The 22,845-nt window shown below is 36.7% G+C and overlaps 1 protein-coding gene across 1 annotated transcript; it reads left to right on the top strand.

Moving 5' to 3' along the window:
• Positions 1 to 233: 233 nt before the first annotated feature.
• LOC131131881 (monoacylglycerol lipase ABHD2) lies at positions 234 to 21,435 on the top strand. The gene is made up of 12 exons (XM_058076875.2): positions 234 to 432; positions 1,764 to 1,851; positions 2,786 to 3,001; positions 6,016 to 6,191; positions 7,948 to 8,115; positions 8,205 to 8,388; positions 10,273 to 10,365; positions 12,066 to 12,167; positions 13,332 to 13,401; positions 13,491 to 13,575; positions 18,134 to 18,310; positions 18,455 to 21,435. Exons 3-12 carry the CDS (start codon positions 2,793 to 2,795, stop codon positions 18,490 to 18,492), a joined length of 1,302 nt encoding a protein of 433 aa, XP_057932858.2. The 5' UTR covers positions 234 to 432; positions 1,764 to 1,851; positions 2,786 to 2,792; the 3' UTR covers positions 18,493 to 21,435.
• The last annotated feature ends 1,410 nt before the right edge of the window (positions 21,436 to 22,845 follow it).

The raw sequence follows: 22,845 nt of genomic DNA, 5'->3' as shown, positions 1-22,845 counted from the left end.
CATGAATATTTTTGAATAAATGAAAATAATATATTAATAAAATAATAATAATTTGCTTGTGAAAATACAGTTCCGAGACAATCACAGGCAATATGTAAATATTTTGAAGGTAAAATAGATTCTTTCTTCCCCGCAGCAGAATGAAGATGTCATGAAATGAGTCACATCTTTGACGTCATTACCCTACCGACCAATGGCATCACCGTATGCAAATTAAGAGAATCTTCTAGGAAGTGGAATGGAGCTGTCAGTGTGGCGTCTTCCTGCTGCTGCTGTTGTGTGTGTGTCGCCTATAGCTTCTACTCCGAATGAGACAGCGTCACACACAGCGGACAAAAATGGCACAAAACAGCGCAAACTTAACGAGCAAATGATTCAAGGCGGGTATAAATAAGGCCTTGATTTTTTTTAGCGGATTTCTATCGTCTGTGGGTAAGTAACAACGCTAAAGATGCTCCACTTTGGTACATAGATGCTAGCCGAATGTAGCTACACAGACAAATAAATGCCGTATTGATTAAAATGAGAATAATAGTATATTTTATTTTGATGTGAAATTATGTTTAAATCGGCAAACGTGGCCCGAATGCTTTCATTTTTGTCTTTTTTTGTGCCAGTCAGATGCAGTGGAGGGATTTGCTAGTACTGTACTGTGCTGTACTGTATTATATGTTGTTTGACCACCATGACACAGATTAACGTGCACTTTTCCTACATATAACCGGGCGTAGCTTTGCATTTTGTAACATGCAGCGTGTGTCCTTGTGGCAGTGAACGCCTCATCTTGCCTGGTTGTCGTGACAAAGAACATTAGCGAAGGCAGTTACAATGGAGCACATAAGTTCAACTACGTTGTACCCTACATTTGTGTTTACATGTCATCTTTATTCATATTAACTGTTTACGTGTGGCTACTTTATAATATTAGCTAAAAAGTCACCACCATATTACAGTTGTCCCTTATTTATAGCGGTTATTGCCTCTAGACCTGACGCAAACATGAATTTCCGTAAATTAGTAAAATTTTGGTAGTTAGTCCATCGAAAACCTGGTTATGGCTTTCGAAATATAGTTTTTAACACCAGTATTATTCATTGTTTACTCTATATTACGCAACACTTATGCTTCAGGGACTAGAGATGGCTCCTAGTTAGCAAGCTAACAAGCTAGCGAGCTAACCAGTTAGCCCTGAATTTAGAGCCACATTTTTTTCCGACTTTATTCACACACACACAAATGGACACCATGATAACATGGCTGTAACATTTATTATTTGATTATTTATATATATTTATTAGTCGAAAATTAGTACTCACAGGTGCCTTTCTCAATCATGGCTGTCTTGCCGCTTTCACGAAATCAAGGGACAGTGCTGATTGGTTCATCAGTAGCCAACCATTAACCGGAAGTGACATCATCCAAATCCAGCATATAATGCAAATATAAGCACAGCCCATTTGGTTTACATTCATACCTATGGACAATTGTGATGTCGCTAATTAACCTAGCATGTTTTGGGAATGGGGGGAGAACACGCAAACTCCACACAGAGATAGCCGAGGGTGGAATCGAACTCTGGTCTTCTATCTGTGTGGCCTGTGCTAACCATTCGTGATTTCATGCAGCGTTAAGGCAATATCATGTAAGCTAATGTCTAATCAGTGTCATTACTGCCATCTAGTGGCCAGAATAAATTTATTTGGAAATATGCGTGGGGAAATAGTGCCTGTTTTCTTAATGTGTCTCATTACTTTGCCCTTTAGGTCCGCCGACCACATCACTGTCACTTCATTTATTGCATTTCTGCACTTACGGAGAAAACGTGTTTGTTGCAACCACCTTTTAATACAAGTAAGTCAACATTGCATGATTATTTGTATTTTATTTTTTATTTTTTATTTTACATGTGTGCACATTTGTGGTCATAAACGCCACCAGTCAATCAAAGAAAATTAGAAGACACTTGAACAACCAGTTGTGAAACATTGTCAAGTTGCAGGAAGTTTTCTCCTCACTAATAATAATAATAATCATGAATACAATTGCTAAAGCCAGTATCTTTCCATCCATTTACTGTTGTTACGAAAAGGTCGTGAAAAATGGAGGTGACCCAAGACTTTTGCACAATGCTTTTGTTTGTGAAATCCCTTACTTCCCTTTAGGTCAACAACAGATGCAGTGGCTTTTGTGTGCTCTCTACACTTCCTGTCGTGTCAGTAACGGAACAGTGCAGTTGATAATTTAACATGGCTGGAAATGAAGGGGTGTCCAAAGTGCAGCTTGGGGGCCATTTGTGAAATATTTTGAAAAAGCCAAAAAAAAACATTAAAAAAATAGAAAAAAGAGTGGCATTGATAGTAATACTTGGGTTTTCCATGAATATTAAAAAAAACTGAGATGCAGTTTTTTTTCCTCTAAATTCATGTGCTATATATATCACTATATTGACAGTTACTATGGTACCCATTATGTCATTGTATGGTCATATCACCTTGTACTTTGGTACGAGGTACATTATTTAAAAAAACAAAAACAAAAAAAAACCTTAAACTGTATTATGGAAAGCAGGAAGTGAACAAATGTAACAGTTACTGATTGTAAAAGTACCAAATGGAGGGGTAGGATTTAATAAGCTTTGTTTCTTCCTACTCCTTTTGGACATGTGGAACTGGGAACTGATTATGTGATGCATTCAATTGTAATCTGATGCATGTTCAAATGAAATAAAACCATTACCATATAACTTCCTGCTTTACCACATATATATATTTTTTTGTACTTTTAGAGCAATCATGAACACCCACAAGTCAGACGTGCACACCATCTCTCCGGAGCTGCCAGCGATGTTCGATGGCATGAAGTTGGCGGCCGTGGCGACGGTACTCTACATCATTGTACGCTGCCTGAACCTCAAGAGTCCCACCGCGCCCCCTGACCTCACCTACCAGGACACACCCCTCAACCACTTCCTGCTCAAGTCCTGTCCTCAGCTGACCAAAGAGTGAGTCGCACGCTCGCGTTGAGTCTGTCAGTCACGGTGTTGCTTGTTGCTGAGGTTGTGGTCTCTATGATGGTCCGTGATGGGGGCAACAGGTCTCTGTCAGAGATGATTGACACAAATACAGAACCAAGGGGCACACCATCTAGAGATATTTTGCATATAGTTGAATCCTCTGAGGCTCTTTTTTTTTTTTTTTACCAAACACAGTGTAACCTGTTTATGCGGACACTCCCCGGACTGAAGCAGTTGTTTACATAACTAAGACTAGCCAAAACTTGCACATTTGGTCGGAGACATAACAAGAATGCGTCGTAACAAAGGGTTTTTTCAACATACAGCAGTTTCCTGACACTATTTTTGTCCATGTGTACATATGTTTAACATGTACGCAGTCTTTTGATTTATTTTAGTTTTATTTAGTTAACAGTAATTTTGTTGTATGTCTTGACTACAATGGCAATAAAGCTTTTGTACATATGCAAATCTTTGTAAAAAAAAAATGTAAAAAAAAACTTGATATATCAAAAAACGACAGTTTGCTAATCCATGCCAGCGTGTTCGATAACCCTCTTATCAAAAGTATTACCGTTCAATTTTTCTTGCATTTTATAAGCCGTCACTGGCTGTACCTGACATTGGTTGGCTAGCTCAGTAGCTAGAGTGACTTTTTTAAAGCAACGTGATTAGTTGGGAGCTCATTTTTGTCCCACGGGAAAGCTACAAATGGCTATGAAGATAACATAAAGTACCCAACATGCACTGGCAGATCTATAGTGTCCCTAAAGCATGCCATGTTTGTATTTATAAAGACATACCCAAGTGCATTCAAAGCATTGAAGGGGGCGCATGCATATTTTATATGCAATTTAACCAATTTGTCCCCCCCACACACACAACTAGCAATGCACTTCTGGTGTACGATTAAAAACATGCGGTTTAGCTCCGTTAGGACACAATAAAAGACAGAGGGGGATCACGTTACCCAATTGAAGTGGTCTGCCCAACTGTGCTCTTATGTAAGAGTGTATTTTCAAGGCACAGTCAATCTTGGCGGCGGAGTCAGAGATGAGAAAAAAAAAAACAAAAAGAACAAGGTTAAAGGTCAGGTGTACTGCAGATGTCATTGAACTTTGCAAAGCGCTTGTAAATTTATGATGACACGGCACTGTGGCGATAATATCTGTTGTGTGTGTGTGAAGGAAAAGCGTATTACATAACGACTGACTTGAGTCTGTCAGAGGTGTCGCTGGAATGTTAGCACGCCTACAACACTTAAATATTGATGTCTGTTCAAGGAGCGGCTCATTGTGTAATCTTTAGAGTGAAAAGTGTAAAAAAAAAAAAAAAAGATAAATAAAATAAATTGAAAAATAAAGTAATAAATACATTAGTAATAAAAAATTGTTATAAAATAAATAAACTGGTAAATAAATTGCCCGCAAAAAATGCGACTTAGTAATAGATACATTCGTAATAAATACATTGTTATAAAATAAATAAAAAATAATAAAATAAAGTAATAAATAAATTACCCGCAAAAAATGCGACTTGGTAATAAATGAATTTGTAATAAAAAATTGTTATAAAAATGCATAATAAATAATAAAATAAAGTAATAAATACATTACCTGCAAAAAATGTGACTTAGTAATAGATATATTAGTAATAAATACATTGTTATAAAATAAATAATACATAATAAAATAAAGTAATAAATAAATTACCTGCAAAAATGCGACTTAGTAATAGATAAATTCGTAATAAATAAATTGTTATAAAATAAATAATAAAATAAAGTAATAAATAAATTACCTGCAAAAAATGCGACTTAGTAATAAATAAATTTGTAATAAAAAATTGTTATAAAATACATAATAAATAATAAAATAAAGTAATAAATAAATTACCTGCAAAAATGTGACTTAGCAACAGATAAATTAGTAATAAATAAATTGTTATAAAATAAAGAATAAATAATAAAATAAAGTAATAAATAAATTACCTGCAAAAAATGTGACTTAGTAATAGATATATTAGTAATAAATACATTGTTATTAAATAAATAATACATAATAAAATAAAGTAATAAATAAATTACCTGCAAAAATGCGACTTAGTAATAAATAAATTAGTAATAAAAAAAGTTATAAAATACATAATAAATAATAAAATAAAGTAATAAATAAATTACCTGCAAAAATGCGACTTAGTAACAGATACATTAATAATAAATAAATTGTTATATAATAAATAATAAAATAAAGTAATAAATAAATTACCTGCAAAAATGCGACTTAGTAATAAATAAATTAGTAATAAAAAAAGTTATAAAATACATAATAAATAATAAAATAAAATAATAAATAAATTACCTGCAAAAATGCGACTTAGTAACAGATACATTAATAATAAATAAATTGTTATATAATAAATAATAAAATAAAGTAATAAATAAATTACCTGCAAAAAATGCGACTTAGTAATAAATAAATTAGTAATAAAAATTGTTATCAAATAAATAATAAAATAAATAAAATAATAAATACCCGCAAAAAATGCAACTTAGTAATAGATAAATTCGTAATAAATACATTGTTATAAAATGAATAATAAATAATAAAATAAAGTAATAAATAAATTACCTGCAAAAAATGCGACTTAGTAATAAATCAATTTGTAGTAAAAATTTGTTATAAAATACATAATAAATAATAAAATAAAGTAATAAATAAATTACCTGCAAAAAATGCGACTTAGTAATAAATAATTTAGTAATAAAAATGTTATATAATAAAATAAATAAAGTAATAAATAAATTACCTGCAAATAATGCAACTTATACTCCAGTGTGACTTATGTATGTTTTTTTCCGACCTAATTGTGCATTTTTGTCCTTGTAACATTATACTCCGTAGCGACTTATAGTCCAGAAAATACGGTATAATTATTATAGTCCGAAACAGGAGTCAATGCTAATTTGAGGGGAAGTTGTTAATGAAACGTGTGTTCCGCAGGTACATTCCTCCCTTGCTGTGGGGCAAGAGCGGGCACCTCCAAACCGCCCTGTACGGGAAACTGGGCCGGGTGAGTGCACCTCATCCCAGCGGGATCAGGAAGTACTTGCCTATGCAGGATGGGGCCACTGCGACCTTTGACCTCTTTGAGCCAACAGGGGACCATCGAATGGGAGGTGAGGGCCACAGTTTGGTCACAAAAAGAAAATTGTTAGCGCGCAGACCTCACAGCTAGGAGACCAGAGTTCAATTCCACCCTCGGCCATCTCTGTGTGGAGTTTGCATGTTCTCCCCGTGCATGCGTGGGTTTTCTCCGGGTACTCCGGTTTCCTCCCACATTCCAAAAACATGCTAGCTTAATTAGCGACTCCAAAATGTATGAATGTGAGTGTGAATGGTTGTTTGTCTATATGTGCCCTGTGATTGGCCGGCAACCAGTCCAGGGTGTACCCCGCCTCTCGCCCAAAGACAGCTGGGATAGGCTCCAGCACCCCTGCGACCCTCGTGAGGAAAAGCGGTAGAAAATGAATGAATGAAATTCGCAAATCTAGGGCGTCACGGCGGTCGAGTGGTTAGTGCGCAGACCTCACAGCTGGGAGACCAGAGTTCAATTCCACCCTCGGCCATCTCTGTTCTCCCCGTGCATGCGTGGGTTTTCTCCGGGTACTCCGGTTTCCTCCCACATTCCAAAAACAAGGGTGTACCCCGCCTCCCTGAAGACAACTGGGATAGGCTCCAGCACCCCCCACGACCCTTGTGAGGAAAAGCGGTAGAAAATGAATGAATGAATGAATGAATGAAATTCGCAATTCTAGGGCGTCACGGCGGTCGAGTGGTTAGCACGCAGACCTCACAGCTAGGAGACCAGAGTTCAATTCCACCCTCGGCCATCTCTGTGTGGAGTTTGCATGTTCTCCCCGTGCATGAGTGGGTTTTCTCCGGGTACTCCGGTTTCCTCCCACATTCCAAAAACATGCTAGGTTAATTAGCGACTCCAAATTATCCATCCAGGGCGTACCCCGCCTCTCGCCCAAAGACAGCTGGGATAGGCTCCAGCACCCCCCTGCGACCCTCCTGAGGAGGCCACAACACATTCTAAAAAAATATCATTTAACATGAAAATTTTAAAAAAGCAAGTCATTTTACACAAGAAAAAGTCAGAATTTTACGATAATTATATTAAAAATAAATATTAAAAAAAGACAAAATTAAAGTAGTAATATTAGGGGAAAAAAAGAAAACAACAAAGTTGTAATATTTTGAAATTAATGTGAGTGTGAATGGTTGTTTGTCTATATGTGCCCTGTGATTGGCTGGCCACCAGTCCAGGGTGTACCCCGCCTCTTGCCCGAAGACAGCTGCGATAGGCTCCAGCACCCCCCGCGACCCTCGTGAGGAAAAAGCGGTAGAAAATGAATGAATGAAATTCACAATTCTAGGGCGTCACGGCGGTCGAGTGGTTAGTGCGCAGAGACCAGAGTTCAATTCCACCCTCGGCCATCTCTGTTCTCCCCGTGCATGCGTGGGTTTTCTCCGGGTACTCCGGTTTCCTCCCACATTCCAAAAACATGCTAGGTTAATTAGCGACTCCAAATTGTCCATAGGTATGAATGTGAGTGTGAATGGTTGTTTGTCTATATGTGCCCTGTGATTGGCCGGCCACCAGTCCAGGGTGTACCCCACCCGAAGACAGCTGGGATGGGCTCCAGCACCCCCCGTGGTAGAAAATAAATTAATGAAAATTCGCAATTCTGGAAAACACAGGACCTTCGCTACACGGTGCTAATTGTGTACTTACTGCCATCTAGTGGAGGAACATTGAATTGTTCCACCTGTCACTACACGTCGCTGGCGTAAATAGATGAACAAAGATGAACCAAAATGAGCGTCCACAGCCACGGGAATCAGTTGTATTTGTGCCTGTTTCACCAGATGACATCACGATGGTGATATGTCCCGGCATCGGTAACCACAGCGAGAAGCACTACATCCGAACCTTTGTGGATTACGCCCAGAAGGACGGCTACCGCTGTGCTGTACTCAACCACCTCGGGGCTCTACCCAACATTGAGCTCACCTCACCACGCATGTTTACCTACGGTGAGTGCATCCGCAATCATTCCCACACATCGTAATTTGCATTTTGGACATTATGTTTTGATTCATAACGCTACATTTATGGGTCTCAGGGTGCACATGGGAGTTTGCTGCCATGGTTGGGTACATCAAACGGGCGTACCCTCAGACCCACCTCATAGTGGTGGGCTTCAGTCTGGGCGGAAACATTGTCTGCAAGTTCCTGGGTGAGAACATGTCCAATCAGGAGAGAGTGCTGTGCTGCGTCAGCGTCTGTCAAGGTTACAGCGCTTTCAGGTGGGTGGATGTTTCTTGGCTTCATCACAATAATTGCGATGACTTGACTTGAGGGCGGCACGGTGGCCGAGTGGTTAGCGTGCGGACCTCACAGCTAGGAGACCAGGGTTCAATTCCATAGGCTCCAGCACCCCCCGCGACCCTCATGAGGATAAGCGCTAGAAAATGAATGAATGTGTTTTTTTTTTTTTTTACATTATTAGAGCTCCGTAGACATGAAGTAGCACCCCTATAGTCACTTATACACTCGTATAATTCATTATTTATGACATTACACAACTCTTTGATCCGAGTTCAATTCCACCCTCAGCCATCTCTGTGTGGAGTTTGCATGTTCTCCCTGTGCATGCGTGGGTTTTCTTAAAATTAGAGCCCTCTATACATAAAATAACACCCCTATAGTCATATTTACGCTCCTATTACCCAAAATAGTAGACCTAACAAGAGAAATTAGACATAGAAACGCTGTTCAAAATATTTTCTTTTAAAATTAGAGCCCTGTGATTGGCTGGCGACCAGTCCAGGGTGTTACCCCGCCTCTCGCCCGAAGAGAGCTGGGATAGGCTCCAGCACCCCCCGCGACCCTCGTGAGGAATAGCGGTAGAAAATGAATGAATGAAATGAAAAAATTGTTATAAAACAAATAATAAATAATAAAATAAATAAAGTAATAAATAAATTACCCGCAAAAAATTTGATTTAGTAATAGATTAATTAGTAATAAATAAATTGTTATAAAATCAATAATAAAATAAAGTAATAAATAAATGACCTGCAAAAAATGCGACTTAGTAATAAATAAATTAGTAATAAAAAATTGTTACAAAGTAAATCATAAATAATAAAATAAATAAAGTAATAAAAAAATGACCCGCAAAAAATGTGACTTATTAATAGATAAATTAGTAATAAATAAATTGTTATAAAATAAATAATAAAATTAAGTAATAAATAAATGACCCGCAAAAAATGCGACTTAGTAATAGATAAATTAGTAATAAATACATTGTTATAAAATAAATAACAAATAATAGAATAAAGTAATAAATAAATTACGCAAAAAATGCGACTTAGTAATAAATAAATTTGTAATTAAAAAGTGTTAAAAAATGCATAATAAATAATAAAATATAGTAATAAATAAATTACCTGCAAAAAATGCGACTTAGTAATAAATGAATTAGTAATAAAAAATTGTCTAAGTAAATCATAAATAATAAAATAAAGTAATAAATAAATTACCCGCAAAAAATGCAACTTAGTAATAGATAAATTAGTAATAAATAAATTGTTATCAAATAAATAACATTGTTATAAAATACATAACAAATAATAGAATAAAGTAATAAATAAATTACCCGCAAAAAATGCGACTTAGTAATAAATAAATTTGTAATAAAAATTGTTACAAAGTAAATCGTAAATAATAAAATAAATAAAGTAATAAATAAATGACCCGCAAAAAATGCGACTTAGTAATAGATAAATTAGTAATAAATACATTGTTATAAAATCAATAACAAATAATAGAATAAAGTAATAAATAAATTACGCAAAAAATGCGACTTAGTAATAAATAAATTTGTAATTAAAAAGTGTTAAAAAATGCACAATAAATAATAAAATACAGTAATAAATAAATTGCCTGCAAAAAATGCAACTTGAATGCATCCACCGACGTCCTATAAGACTAAATCTTTAATGCTGTGTCAGCACTTTTTTTCTGAGACTAGGTTTTGTCAAACCGCTTGTATTTTATGTAAAAAATAAATAAATAAATATAACAATTCAAATGCATTTCACGCATGTGTCAAATATAATAGAAACTCTCGACAAAGATGCAAAACATCGCTTCTAAGCTAACTTCCTGTTTGTCTCTCACAGCGCCCAGGAAACATTCCTGCAGTGGGATCAGTGCAGACGCTTCTATAACTTCCTCATGGCCGATAACATGAAGAAAATAATCCTCTCTCACAGGTATCCTTTTTGGCCTTTTTTCCTCATTGTCATCACAAGATGCATTCAGGGAGACTCCGAACATCACAACAACGTCTTTTATTATGTGTGTATTATGTGTATGTGTGATCTAAATGAACAGAAAGACAGAGAAAAAAACAAACAAACAAAAAAAAGTGGATAGTCTTACCAATCTGCTGCATTCAAGGCTGCTCGGAAATAAACTCGACACGTGAATTCAGCTTAATACTGCGGATTTTCCGAAAACAACAGATGGAATGTTACAGCACTCTACAAGAAGCAATGAAGTCTGTAAAATTAAATAATAATAAAAAAAAAATTATGATGAAAATGGTAATATTAATGATGATTATAATACTGGTGATAATAATACCAATAATAATGGTAATAATAATGGTAATAATGATAGATTATTGCCCAAATAAAATAAATAAATAATAATGTAAAAAATAAATAATTAAAAAAAAATTCAAAAATAAATAATAATAATATAATTTAAAAAATTCAAAAATAAGTGACGTAGTGTCCTTGAACGCAACCCCTCATTGCTCGCAATGACACAATTCAAGTGTGATTGAGATGTTCTACTACTGTTAAAGAAACTTTCTTTTTTTTCCAATCACATACCGTAAAAAAACGGGCATATTTCAGTCGCAAAAGGTGATTGATTAATTTGACTGCGATTAATCTGTTTAAAAAAAAAAAAATTAATCATTTGACATCCCTAATTTAAAAACTTTTGGCTTTAAAAATATAAAGCAGAGATGTATGTCAATCAAAGTTTAGTACCCAGCCATATCAAAATGTTTTTTATTACTTAATTTTATTATTTATTTTATAACAATTTATTTATTACTAATTTATTTATTACTAAGTCGCATTTTTTGCGGGTCATTCATTTAATACTTAATTTTATTATTTATTTTATAACAATTTATTTATTACTAATTTATCTATTACCAAGTCGCATTTTTTGCGGGTCATTCATTTAATACTTAATTTTATTATTTATTTTATAACAATTTATTTATTACAAATTTATTTATTACTAAGTCGCATTTTTTGCGGGTCATTCATTTAATACTTAATTTTATTATTTATTTTATAACAATTTATTTATTACTAATTTATCTATTACCAAGTCGCATTTTTTGCGGGTCATTCATTTAATACTTAATTTTATTATTTATTTTATAACAATTTATTTATTACAAATTTATTTATTACTAAGTCGCATTTTTTGCGGGTAATTTATTTATTACTTTATTCTATTATTTGTTATGTATTTTATAACAATGTATTTATTACTAATTTATCTATTACTAAGTTGCATTTTTGGTTGGTAATTTATTTATTACTTTAATTTATTATTTATGATTTACTTTGACGATTTTTTATTACTAATTTATTTATTACTAAGTTGCATTTTTTGCAGGTAATTTATTTATTACTGTATTTTATTATTTATTAGATATTGTAAGTGTATTGTATTATAAGTGTATATGTGAGAAACAGTAATATAACATAGTACGCATGTCTGAAATAAATCAAGAAGAAAAGAAAGTAAAGCAATCCATGTATATTAAACACATAATGTATTGCCGGAGAACATGCAGTATGTCCGTAAATACGTCTCCGTTGTTCAGCAAGGTTGCGTAACTGCTCGGTATTCCCCGTGTTGTCCTCTTGGCCTGTTCCAGACACAGTTTATTTGGAGGAAACTCCGCCAAAGTAATGGATGCAGACCTCAGTCGGCTGTACACGGCGACATCACTCATGCAGATCGACGATAACATCATGAGGTATGTGACCGCTGGTGGGATTATTTGGGAGGAGAAATAAATTATTCGAAGTATTTTTGGCATTTCCTTCATTTCATTTTTAATATATAATATAGTGTTTTCCCCCTATTTGTTTATTTGTGGTATATCCTGTGTTTTCCACAGAGCTACAATAATATTTGTGGTGTTCTAAGTGTGTGTGTGTGTGTGTGTATATATTATGTCTGCTGTGTGTTTCTACACAAATTAGAACACCCTACGGCAGGGGTATTCAAAGTGCGGCCCGGGAATATTTGTTTAAAGGAAAGAAAGCAACAAAAAAGTGTAATGTCAAGAGAGAAAGTTCATGCTTCATTGTCATATCCGCATGGGTTGGTTGAAAAAATATATAACATTATTAGAGCTCTGTAGACATGAAGTAGCACCCCTATAGTCACTTATACGCTCCTATAATTCATTATTTATGACATTACACAACTCTTTTGCTGGAGACCCGAGTTCAATTCCACCTTCGGCCATCTCTGTGTGGAGTTTGCATGTTCTCCCCGTGCTCCCCGGTTTCCTCCCACATTCCAAAAAAAACATGCTAGGTTAATTAGCGACTCCAAATTGTCCATAGGTATGAATGTGAGTGTGAATGGTTGTTTGTCTATATGTGCCCTGTGATTGGCTGGCCACCAGTCCAGGGTGTACCCCGCCTCTCATTTGAAGACAGCTGGGATAGGCTCCAGCACCCCCCGCGACCCTTGTGAGGAAAAAGCGGTAGAAAATGAATGAATGAATGAACCTTCTAAATGTGTTTTTTTTTACATTAGAGCCCTGTAGACATGAAGTAGCACCCCTATAGTCACTTATACACTCCTGTAATTCATTATTTATGACATTGCACAACTCTTTTGCTGGAGACCCGAGTTCAATTCCACCTTCGGCCATCTCTGTGTGGAGTTTGCATGTTCTTCCCGTGCATGCGTGGGTTTTCTCCGGGTACTCCGGTTTCCTCCCACATTCCAAAAAAAAACATGCTAGGTTAATTAGCGACTCCAAATTGTCCATAGGTATGAATGTGAGTGTGAATGGTTGTTTGTCTATTTGTGCCCTGTGATTGGTTGGATTGGATCGATTAGAGTGTTTTATTGAAAACTTTATTGAAAACAAATTAATCAATTTCCTTTTGCCTTTCAACAGAAAATTCCACGGCCACAGCTCTCTCAAAGAGTATTACGAGAAGGAGAGTTGTGTCCATTATATTCACAATGTAAGAACCACTTTATTATTTATTATTTATTATTGTTTGTTTGCGTATTTGTCTGATAATGAATGAAGCTCTAATTGCTCTTTTTGTAGGTAAACGTACCGCTGCTGCTTGTCAACTCGGCGGATGATCCTCTGGTTCACGACTCTCTGCTCAAAATCCCTCGCACACTCGCAGGTAAGTCCTGGACTTCGTCTTGGCAACCAACGTTGTGACCCGTCAAGATTTGTAATACGAGTCCAGTGATGGGGACGTGGCTCAGATAAACACAACCGTGTCCTCCATCTGGCCCCAGCAGAATGTAGCCATGCTGGGTTGAACACCCCCCCCCCTCCCCCTTGTGTCCTGCGACTCCCGCCAGGGGTCAACATGTCTCATTCCATGATCTGCTGCACAGAGACACATGTTATACAACACTTTATATCCCTATATTATATAGGAGTACAATTTTTTGTCTTTTGTCTTTTCCTGCAAAGACATGCAACACAAAGTGCTTTACAGAATTAAAACAATTACCACAATTAAAAGGAAAAAACAAAGAAACAAAAGAAAGCCAAGAAAAAATAGGACTAAAAAGATAAAAACAAAACACTGGAGTTAAAAGCTGAAGACCAAGAGCATAAAATAGGACTAAAAAGATCAAAACATAACACTGGTGTTAAAAGCTGAAGACCAAAAGCATAAAATAGGACTAAAAAGATAAAAACAAAACACTGGAGTTAAAAGCTGAAGACCAAGAGCATAAAATAGGACTAAAAAGATAAAAACAAAACACTGGAGTTAAAAGCTGAAGACCAAGAGCATAAAATAGGACTAAAAAGATCTAAACAAAACACTGGAGTTAAAAGATGATGACCAAGAGCATAAAATAGGACTAAAAAGATAAAAACATAACACTGGAGTTAAAAGCTGAAGATCAAGAGCATAAAATAGGACTAAAAAGATAAAAACTAAACACTGGAGTTAAAAGCTGAAGATCAAGAGCATAAAATAGGACTAAAAAGATAAAAACTAAACACTGGAGTTAAAAGCTGAAGACCAAGAGCATAAAATAGGACTAAAAAGATAAAAACAAAACACTGGAGTTAAAAGATGATGACCAAGAGCATAAAATAGGACTAAAAAGATAAAAACATAACACTGGAGTTAAAAGCTGAAGACCAAGAGCATAAAATAGGACTAAAAAGATAAAAACAAAACACTGGAGTTAAAAGCTGAAGACTAAAAGCATAAAATAGGACTAAAAAGATAAAAACAAAACACTGGAGTTAAAAGCTGAAGACCAAGAGCATAAAATAGGACTAAAAAGATAAAAACATAACACTGGAGTTAAAAGCTGAAGACCAAGAGCATAAAATGGGACTAAAAAGATAAAAACATAACACTGGAGTTAAAAGCTGATGACCAAGAGCATAAAATGGGACTAAAAAGATAAAAACATAACACTGGAGTTAAAAGCTGAAGACCAAGAGCATAAAATAGGACTAAAACTAACAAGATAAAAACATAACACTGGAGTTAAAAGCTGAAGACTAAAAGCATCAAATAGGACTAAAAAGATAAAAACATAACACTGGAGTTAAAAGCTGAAGACTAAAAGCATCAAATAGGACTAAAAAGATAAAAACAAAACACTGGAGTTAAAAGCTGAAGACTAAAAGCATCAAATAGGACTAAAAAGATAAAAACAAAACACTGGAGTTAAAAGCTGAAGACCAAGAGCATAAAATAGGACTAAAAAGATAAAAACATAACACTGGAGTTAAAAGCTGAAGACCAAGAGCATAAAATAGGACTAAAAAGATAAAAACAAAACACTGGAGTTAAAAGCTGAAGACTAAAAGCATCAAATAGGACTAAAAAGATAAAAACAAAACACTGGAGTTAAAAGCTGAAGACTAAAAGCATCAAATAGGACTAAAAAGATAAAAACATAACACTGGAGTTAAAATCTGAAGACCAAGAGCATAAAATAGGACTAAAAAGATCAAAACATAACACTGGAGTTAAAAGCTGATGACCAAGAGCATAAAATAGGACTAAAAAGATAAAAACATAACACTGGAGTTAAAAGCTGAAGACTAAAAGCATAAAATAGGACTAAAAAGATAAAAACATAACACTGGAGTTAAAAGCTGAAGACTAAAAGCATAAAATAGGACTAAAAAGATAAAAACAAAACACTGGAGTTAAAAGCTGAAGACTAAAAGCATCAAATAGGACTAAAAAGATAAGATGCACGTCGGCCTTGAGGGAAAGGTTGCCACACCTAGACGCTGCTGGCTTTGTTTGTTGGGTTGTTGCCAGATGATCTAATCTTAAAACATGTCTAATCTTAGACACGCTAGCTGGTGTTGAAAGAATACGGCAATCCAAAGATGAACTGTGGAAATGACAAGCAATATTATCTCAATACTTTTATATATAAACACTAGATGGTTTATTTGAGGTGATAAACTAGGACATGATCCTGATGCAGATAAATCATTCATCTTGATCTGATGGCCCCATGAACCTGCAGGGCAGGGTTTTTGCTATAAAGGATTGGCCTGGATCTCTTTATTCTCCTTTATCTGGGTTAGTGGGAGTGGGTGGTGATTAAGACCCCACGGGGCTTTCAACATTAATATGGCAGCTGCCATATTATGAGGACATGTCCAGACCTTTCCACCGCAGAATGAAGTGGAAATGAAAGCATGCGAATTGATCTACAAGCGAGATGATTCCGGTTTAGGTGACTAATAAGGAAGAAGTAAGTCGGAAGTGCAGGTTTTTCCAAGATGGAGTATTGAGTGAAAATAGGAAAAGTGTGCAAAATGAGGTAAACACTGTATTTTATCAGAAGGTACCGAAAGTCCGTCTGCATATTCTAATACATTCATTTGAAATGGACTTTCTTGGAAACCACAACCCAGATCATTATAAGCAGCTGGTGGCAAAACTTGTCAAGTCCTACAAAGCCCTTGGCTGCAATGCATATCTGGCTACATGCAACGGGATCACTGTAGGGGGCAGGAGAGACCGCTGCCACTAGCATAGCAAGTTACCAATATCCACGTTACGGATAATAAACTTAAAAAAGGGAAAGGAAAATGTACCACTTCCACAAATAATGTGAGGAAACCCTTTTTTTTTTAACTATCATATCTATCAGACACGCCATATCTGGCTACATGCAACGGGATCACTGTAGGGGGCAGGAGAGACAGCTGCCGCTAGCATAGCAAGTTACTAATATCCATGTTAGGAAAATGTACCACTTCCACAAATAATGTGAGGAAACACTTTTTTTTTTTAACTCTATCTGGCTACATGCAACGGGATCACTGTAGGGGGCAGGAGAGACAGCTGCCGCTAGCATAGCAAGTTACTAATATCCATGTTAGGAAAATGTACCACTTCCACACATAATGTGAGGAACCCCTCTTTTTTACCTCTATCTGGCTACATGCAACGGGATCACTGTAGGGGCAGGAGAGACAGTTGCCGCTAGCATAGCAAGTTACCAATATCCACGTTACGGATTATAAACTTAAAAAAGGGAACGTAAAATGTACCACTTCCACACATGATGTGAGGAAACCCTTTTTTTTTCACTCTATCTGGCTACATGCAACGGGATCACTGTAGGGGGCAGGAGAGACAGCTGCCGCTAGCATAGCAAGTTACCAATATCCACGTTACAGATAATAAACTTAAAAAAGGGAAAGGAAAATGTACCACTTCCACACATAATGTGAGGAAACCCTTTTTTTTACTCTGTCTGGCTACATGCAATGGGATCACTGTAGGGGGCAGGAGAGACAGATGCCGCTAGCATAGCAAGTTGCCAATATCCACGTTACGGATTATAAATGTAAAAAAGGGAAAGGAAAATGTACCACTTCCACAAATAATGTGAGGAAACACTTTTTTTTTACTCTATCTGGCTACATGCAATGGGATCACTGTAGGGGGCAGGAGAGACAGCTGCCGCTAGCATAGCAAGTTACCAATATCCACGTTACGGATTATAAATGTAAAAAAGGGAAAGGAAAATGTACCACTTCCACAAATAATGTGAGGAAACACTTTTTTTTAACTCTATCTGGCTACATACAACGGGATCACTGTAGGGGGCAGGAGAGACAGTTGCCGCTAGCATAGCAAGTTACCAATATCCACGTTACGGATTATAAACTTATAAAAGGGAAAGGAAAATGTACCACTTCCACACATAATGTGAGGAAACCCCTTTTTTTTTAACTCTATCTGGCTACATGCAACGGGATCACTGTAGGGGGCAGGAGAGACAGCTGCCGCTAGCATAGCAAGTTACCAATATCCACGTTACGGATTATAAATGTAAAAAAGGGAAAGGAAAATGTACCACTTCCACAAATAATGTGAGGAAACACTTTTTTTTAACTCTATCTGGCTACATGCAACGGGATCACTGTAGGGGGCAGGAGAGACAGCTGTCGCTAGCATAGCAAGTTACCAATATCCACGTTACAGATTATACACGTAAACAAGGGAAAGGAAAATGTACCACTTCCACAAATAATGTGAGGAAACCCTTTTTTTTAACTCTATCATATCTATCAGACGGTTGTTTATTCGTTAACTCATTTTTCGAGGCATGAGTCATGCTGGTATTTAGGTATTATATATAAAAAAAGACGTATCCGTAGCGTGTCCCGTGTCGGTTTGAGTCCAAAGACCATAACGGCAGTCCCGCTGTGTCCCTCTGCAGAGAAGAAGCCAAACGTCATCTTTGCCTTGACGCTCCACGGCGGGCACCTGGGCTTCTTCAAGGGCGCGGTGCTCTTCCCCAAACCCCTCACCTGGATGGACAAAGTGATCGTGGGCTACGCCAACGCCATATGCCAATGGCAGAAGCAGAAACCGCCGTGCCAAAGCGACCCGCTGAGTGAGGGTTCATGCGCGCAGGAAAAGGCCTAAAAACTAAAAACCCTTTTCCTTGTCACTCCCTCGCCCCCAAAACCGTAAGACACCGACTCTCTCTCTCTCTCTCCTCTGCCTTCTTCTTCTTTGGTGCTGCTCACCGATGCAGACCTCGTCTCCATGACAACTAAGAGCAGGAACAACTAAGGTGGGACATGACCTTCTGGTTCCATCGCAACCAAACGTGAGCACACCCCAGTAGAGTAGTTAAAGTCCATCCTCACCGCCGGGTCCAGCCTTCTGAACCAATGCAACGTCCGTGTGGCGTTTACTGTACGTTAGCCCCAACTACGCCGGCCGGGTCTCGGAGTTATGATTGGCAGGCTGCTGTGGAATATAGAAATCATTCATTCATTCATTTTTTTACCGCTTATCCTCACAAGGGTCGCAGGGAGGTGCCGGAGCCTATCACAGCCAGCCAATCACAGGGCACATATAGACAAACAACCATTCACACTCACATTCATACCTATGGACAATTTGGAGTCGCTAATTAACCTAGCATGTTTTTTTGGAATGTGGGAGGAAACCGGAGTACCCGGAGAACATGCAAACTGCCTTGCAGCCTCAATAGTGTTGGTTGTTAACCAAAAAACGTGTTAACCGGGGCGAATGTTAACCAAGGTTAGCATTTTTTTTTGGCTAACTTTGAAAATTTTGCCCAGAATTTTGTGTGCACTCAAGCCTACGTCTTGTTGGGAGGAAACCGGAGGACCCGAGAGAAAACATGCAAACTCCACACAGAGATGGCCGAAGGTGGAATCGAACTCGGGTCTCCTAGCTGTGTGGACTGTGTCCTAACCACTCGGCCTGAAATGTATCAAATATTTTTTTTTAACATTTTCTACCGCTTATCCTCACGAGGGTCACAGGGGGGTGCCGGAGCCTATCCCAGCTGTCTTTGGGCGAGCCAGCCAATCACAGGACACATATAGACAAACAACCATTCACACTCACATTCATACCTATGGACAATTTGGAGTCGCTAATTAACCTAGCATGTTTTTTTGGAATGTGGGAGGAAACCGGAGTACCCGGAGAACATGCAAACTGCCTTGCAGCCTCAATAGTGTTGGTTGTTAACCAAAAAACGTGTTAACCGGGGCGAATGTTAACCAAGGTTAGCATTTTTTTTTGGCTAACTTTGAAAATTTTGCCCAGAATTTTGTGTGCACTCAAGCCTACGTCTTGTTGGGAGGAAACCGGAGTACCCGAGAGAAAACATGCAAACTCCACACAGAGATGGCCGAAGGTGGAATCGAACTCGGGTCTCCTAGCTGTGTGGACTGTGTCCTAACCACTCGGCCTGAAATGTATCAAATATTTTTTTTTTAACATTTTCTACCGCTTATCCTCACGAGGGTCACAGGGGGGTGCTGGAGCCTATCCCAGCTGTCTTTGGGCGAGCCAGCCAATCACAGGGCACATATAGACAAACAACCATTCACACTCACATTCATACCTATGGACAATTTGGAGTCGCTAATTAACCTAGCATGTTTTTTTGGAATGTGGGAGGAAACCGGAGTACCCGGAGAACATGCAAACTGCCTTGCAGCCTCAATAGTGTTGGTTGTTAACCAAAAAACGTGTTAACCGGGGCGAATGTTAACCAAGGTTAGCATTTTTTTTTGGCTAACTTTGAAAATTTTGCCCAGAATTTTGTGTGCACTCAAGCCTACGTCTTGTTGGGAGGAAACCGGAGTACCCGAGAGAAAACATGCAAACTCCACACAGAGATGGCCGAAGGTGGAATCGAACTCGGGTCTCCTAGCTGTGTGGACTGAGTCCTAACCACTCGGCCTGAAATGTATCAAATATATTTTTTTTAACATTTTCTACCGCTTATCCTCACGAGGGTCACAGGGGATGCTGGAGCCTATCCCAGCTGTCTTCGGGCGAGCCAGCCAATCACAGGGCACATATAGACAAACAACCATTCACACTCACATTCATACCTATGGACAATTTGGAGTCGCTAATTAGCCTAGCATGTTTTTTTGGAATGTGGGAGGAAACCGGAGTACCCGGAGAACATGCAAACTGCCGTGCAGCCTCAATAGTGTTGGCTGTTAACCAAAAAACATGTTAACCGGGGTGGATGTTAACCAAGGTTAGCATTTTTTTTTGGCTAACTTTTTGGAATGTGGGAGGAAACCCGGAGAAAACCCACGGGGAGAACATGCAAACTTCACACAGAGATGACCGAGGGTGGAATCGAACCCGGGTCCCTGCGCACTAACCACTCCTCCACCGTGCAGTCCTATAAACACGAAGATGTTTCTCTCAAATATCGTACATCCGCACTCACAAGGGGTGGCATATCAAGATGCTAATTACACCGCACGGGGCTGGCTACAATAAAAGGCCGCTCCAAAACGTGCACCGCTCCAGAACTTCCGAACATCGAGCAATCAAACCCGCTCAGGAGATTTAGGGACCATCAACAAATGGCAGGAATATTTCAGACCGTCTAGTTAAAGAACCGGCCCCCATTACTCGTAGCGCTTAAGTGACATGGGCTAGCACTACTCATTTTGAAGGCCCTGGGCAGATTAGCTTAACATAGCAACACGTAGAAGCTGGAATCTCATTGGTGGGTTGGGGGGCAAAACGATGTGTGAAATAAACCCCCCAAAAAAAACAAAAAAACATGACTTATAGTCCGGGAAATACGGTAATTTGGATACTCCCTGGTGGGCCTGATGTGGCCCACGGGCTGCAGTTTGCTACCCCACACCACAACGGTAACAGCCCTTTGGGAATAAATGAATACTTCATGGAATAATAATAATAGGAAATATGAAAATTGAAGTGTGTGATAGTGTCTAGGCCAGCAGAGGAGGCATTGCAGGCCCAGACTTGACTCCACAGAAAGACGTATTATTATTTTTTTTATACCTCGAGGGCACAAATGTACACAAATGTACACAAATGTACACAAATGTACACAAATGTACACAAATGTACACAAATGTACACAAATATGGCTGTTCCGGTGTCGGGAATGGGAGTTGCTCTTTAACATTCCATGAGGTTTTCTGTCGGATGCTTTTCTCAGGAAAGCTGGCTTGGCGTAGTCGGGGGGGTGCGGGGGGGGGCATTTCACGATAACGGTGTTTTTCACGGATTTGTAAAAAAAAAAAAAAAAATCATCTTAATTTTATTGCAACATTTTTTTTTGTTCCTTTGTTTGTTGTACTTCCTGTATATGTGCAAATACCTGTAGGTGTGTGTGTGTGTGTGTGTGTGTGTGCGTGTGCGTGCATAATTTTCCGTGCATAATCACCTCCGACGACAACCAAAACAAGATTAATTTAACTTAATAAAAAAAATTAATAAATATAAAAAAATTAATAAATATAAATATTTATACTCGAAATATTTAAGAGTCCATTAATGAGGGGGAAGGTGAAAAATGTGACACGCCATAATGCAATTTACATCATGCTTAAGGGATCGGAAATAATAATGATGTAATGTTGATGAAAGAATACGTATTTATCTGTACTCTGTGCTTTTTTTAAATTCTCTTTATTTTTTTTTAAACTGTGCAATTACTGTGCAATAACTGTGCAATAACTGTGCAATACTAGAATTTACAACAAGAGTATTGGGACCACAAAAAAAAAATGCCCTGAGATTTCAAGAATAAAGTCGCAAATTTACAAGAAAAAAAAATTCAAATTTAGGTGAAAAAATTAGGATAAAGGCGTAAATTAAAGAGAATAAAATGTTTTTTTGAGAAAAATAAATATTAATATTAATATTGATATTGATATGAATTGATATCAATATTATTATTAATTAGTATTAATTAATTTTCTCAGAAATTTTATTTATTCTCTTTAATGTACGCCTTTATCCTCAAAATATTATTATTAATATTAATATCAATATCAGTATAAATATTAATGTTAATGTTAATATTATATTTAAATAAAATTTTTTCTCAGAAATTTTATTCTCTTTAATTTACGCCTTTACCAATTTTTTTAATATTAATATTATATATAGATTATATTAATATAATATATATTAAATATAAAAGATAAATGTACAAGAAAAGAACATTTGTAATCTGAAAATAAAGTTGAATATTCTGAGAAAAATAAATTTAAATATTAATATTGATATTGATATGAATTGATATCAATATTAATATTATTATTAATTAGTATTAATTTTAATTTTTCTCAGAAATTTTATTTATTCTCTTTAATTCACGCCTTTATCCTCAAAATATTAATATTATTATCAATGTTAATATTAATATCAATGTAAATATTAATGTTAATGTTAATATTATATTTAAATTCATTTTCTCAGAAATTTTATTTATTCTCTTTAATTTACGCCTTTATCCTCAAAACGTATATGGACCAATTTTTTTAATATTAATATATATATATTATATTAATATTAATATAATATATATTAATATTAATATAATATATATTAAATTAAATATAAAAGATAAATTTACAAGAAAAGAATTTG

Source organism: Doryrhamphus excisus, linkage group LG1 (genome assembly GCF_037039965.1).
Source record: "Doryrhamphus excisus strain RoL-2023G ecotype Guam linkage group LG1, RoL_Dexc_Guam_v1.1, whole genome shotgun sequence".
NCBI classification, from domain to species: domain Eukaryota; kingdom Metazoa; phylum Chordata; class Actinopteri; order Syngnathiformes; family Syngnathidae; genus Doryrhamphus; species Doryrhamphus excisus.
This window is presented reverse-complemented; position numbering and strand designations above follow the sequence as displayed.

Excerpts from the sequence above, each read along its gene's own strand:
- LOC131131881 (XM_058076875.2), top strand. The coding sequence starts at position 2,793 with ATGAACACCCACAAGTCAGACGTGCACACCATCTCTCCGGAGCTGCCA. Across the intron at positions 6,192-7,947 it reads AGGGGACCATCGAATGGGAG|ATGACATCACGATGGTGATA; the intron begins GTGAGGGCCACA and ends CTGTTTCACCAG. Across the intron at positions 18,311-18,454 it reads GTGCCAAAGCGACCCGCTGA|ACCTCGTCTCCATGACAACT; the intron begins GTGAGGGTTCAT and ends TCACCGATGCAG.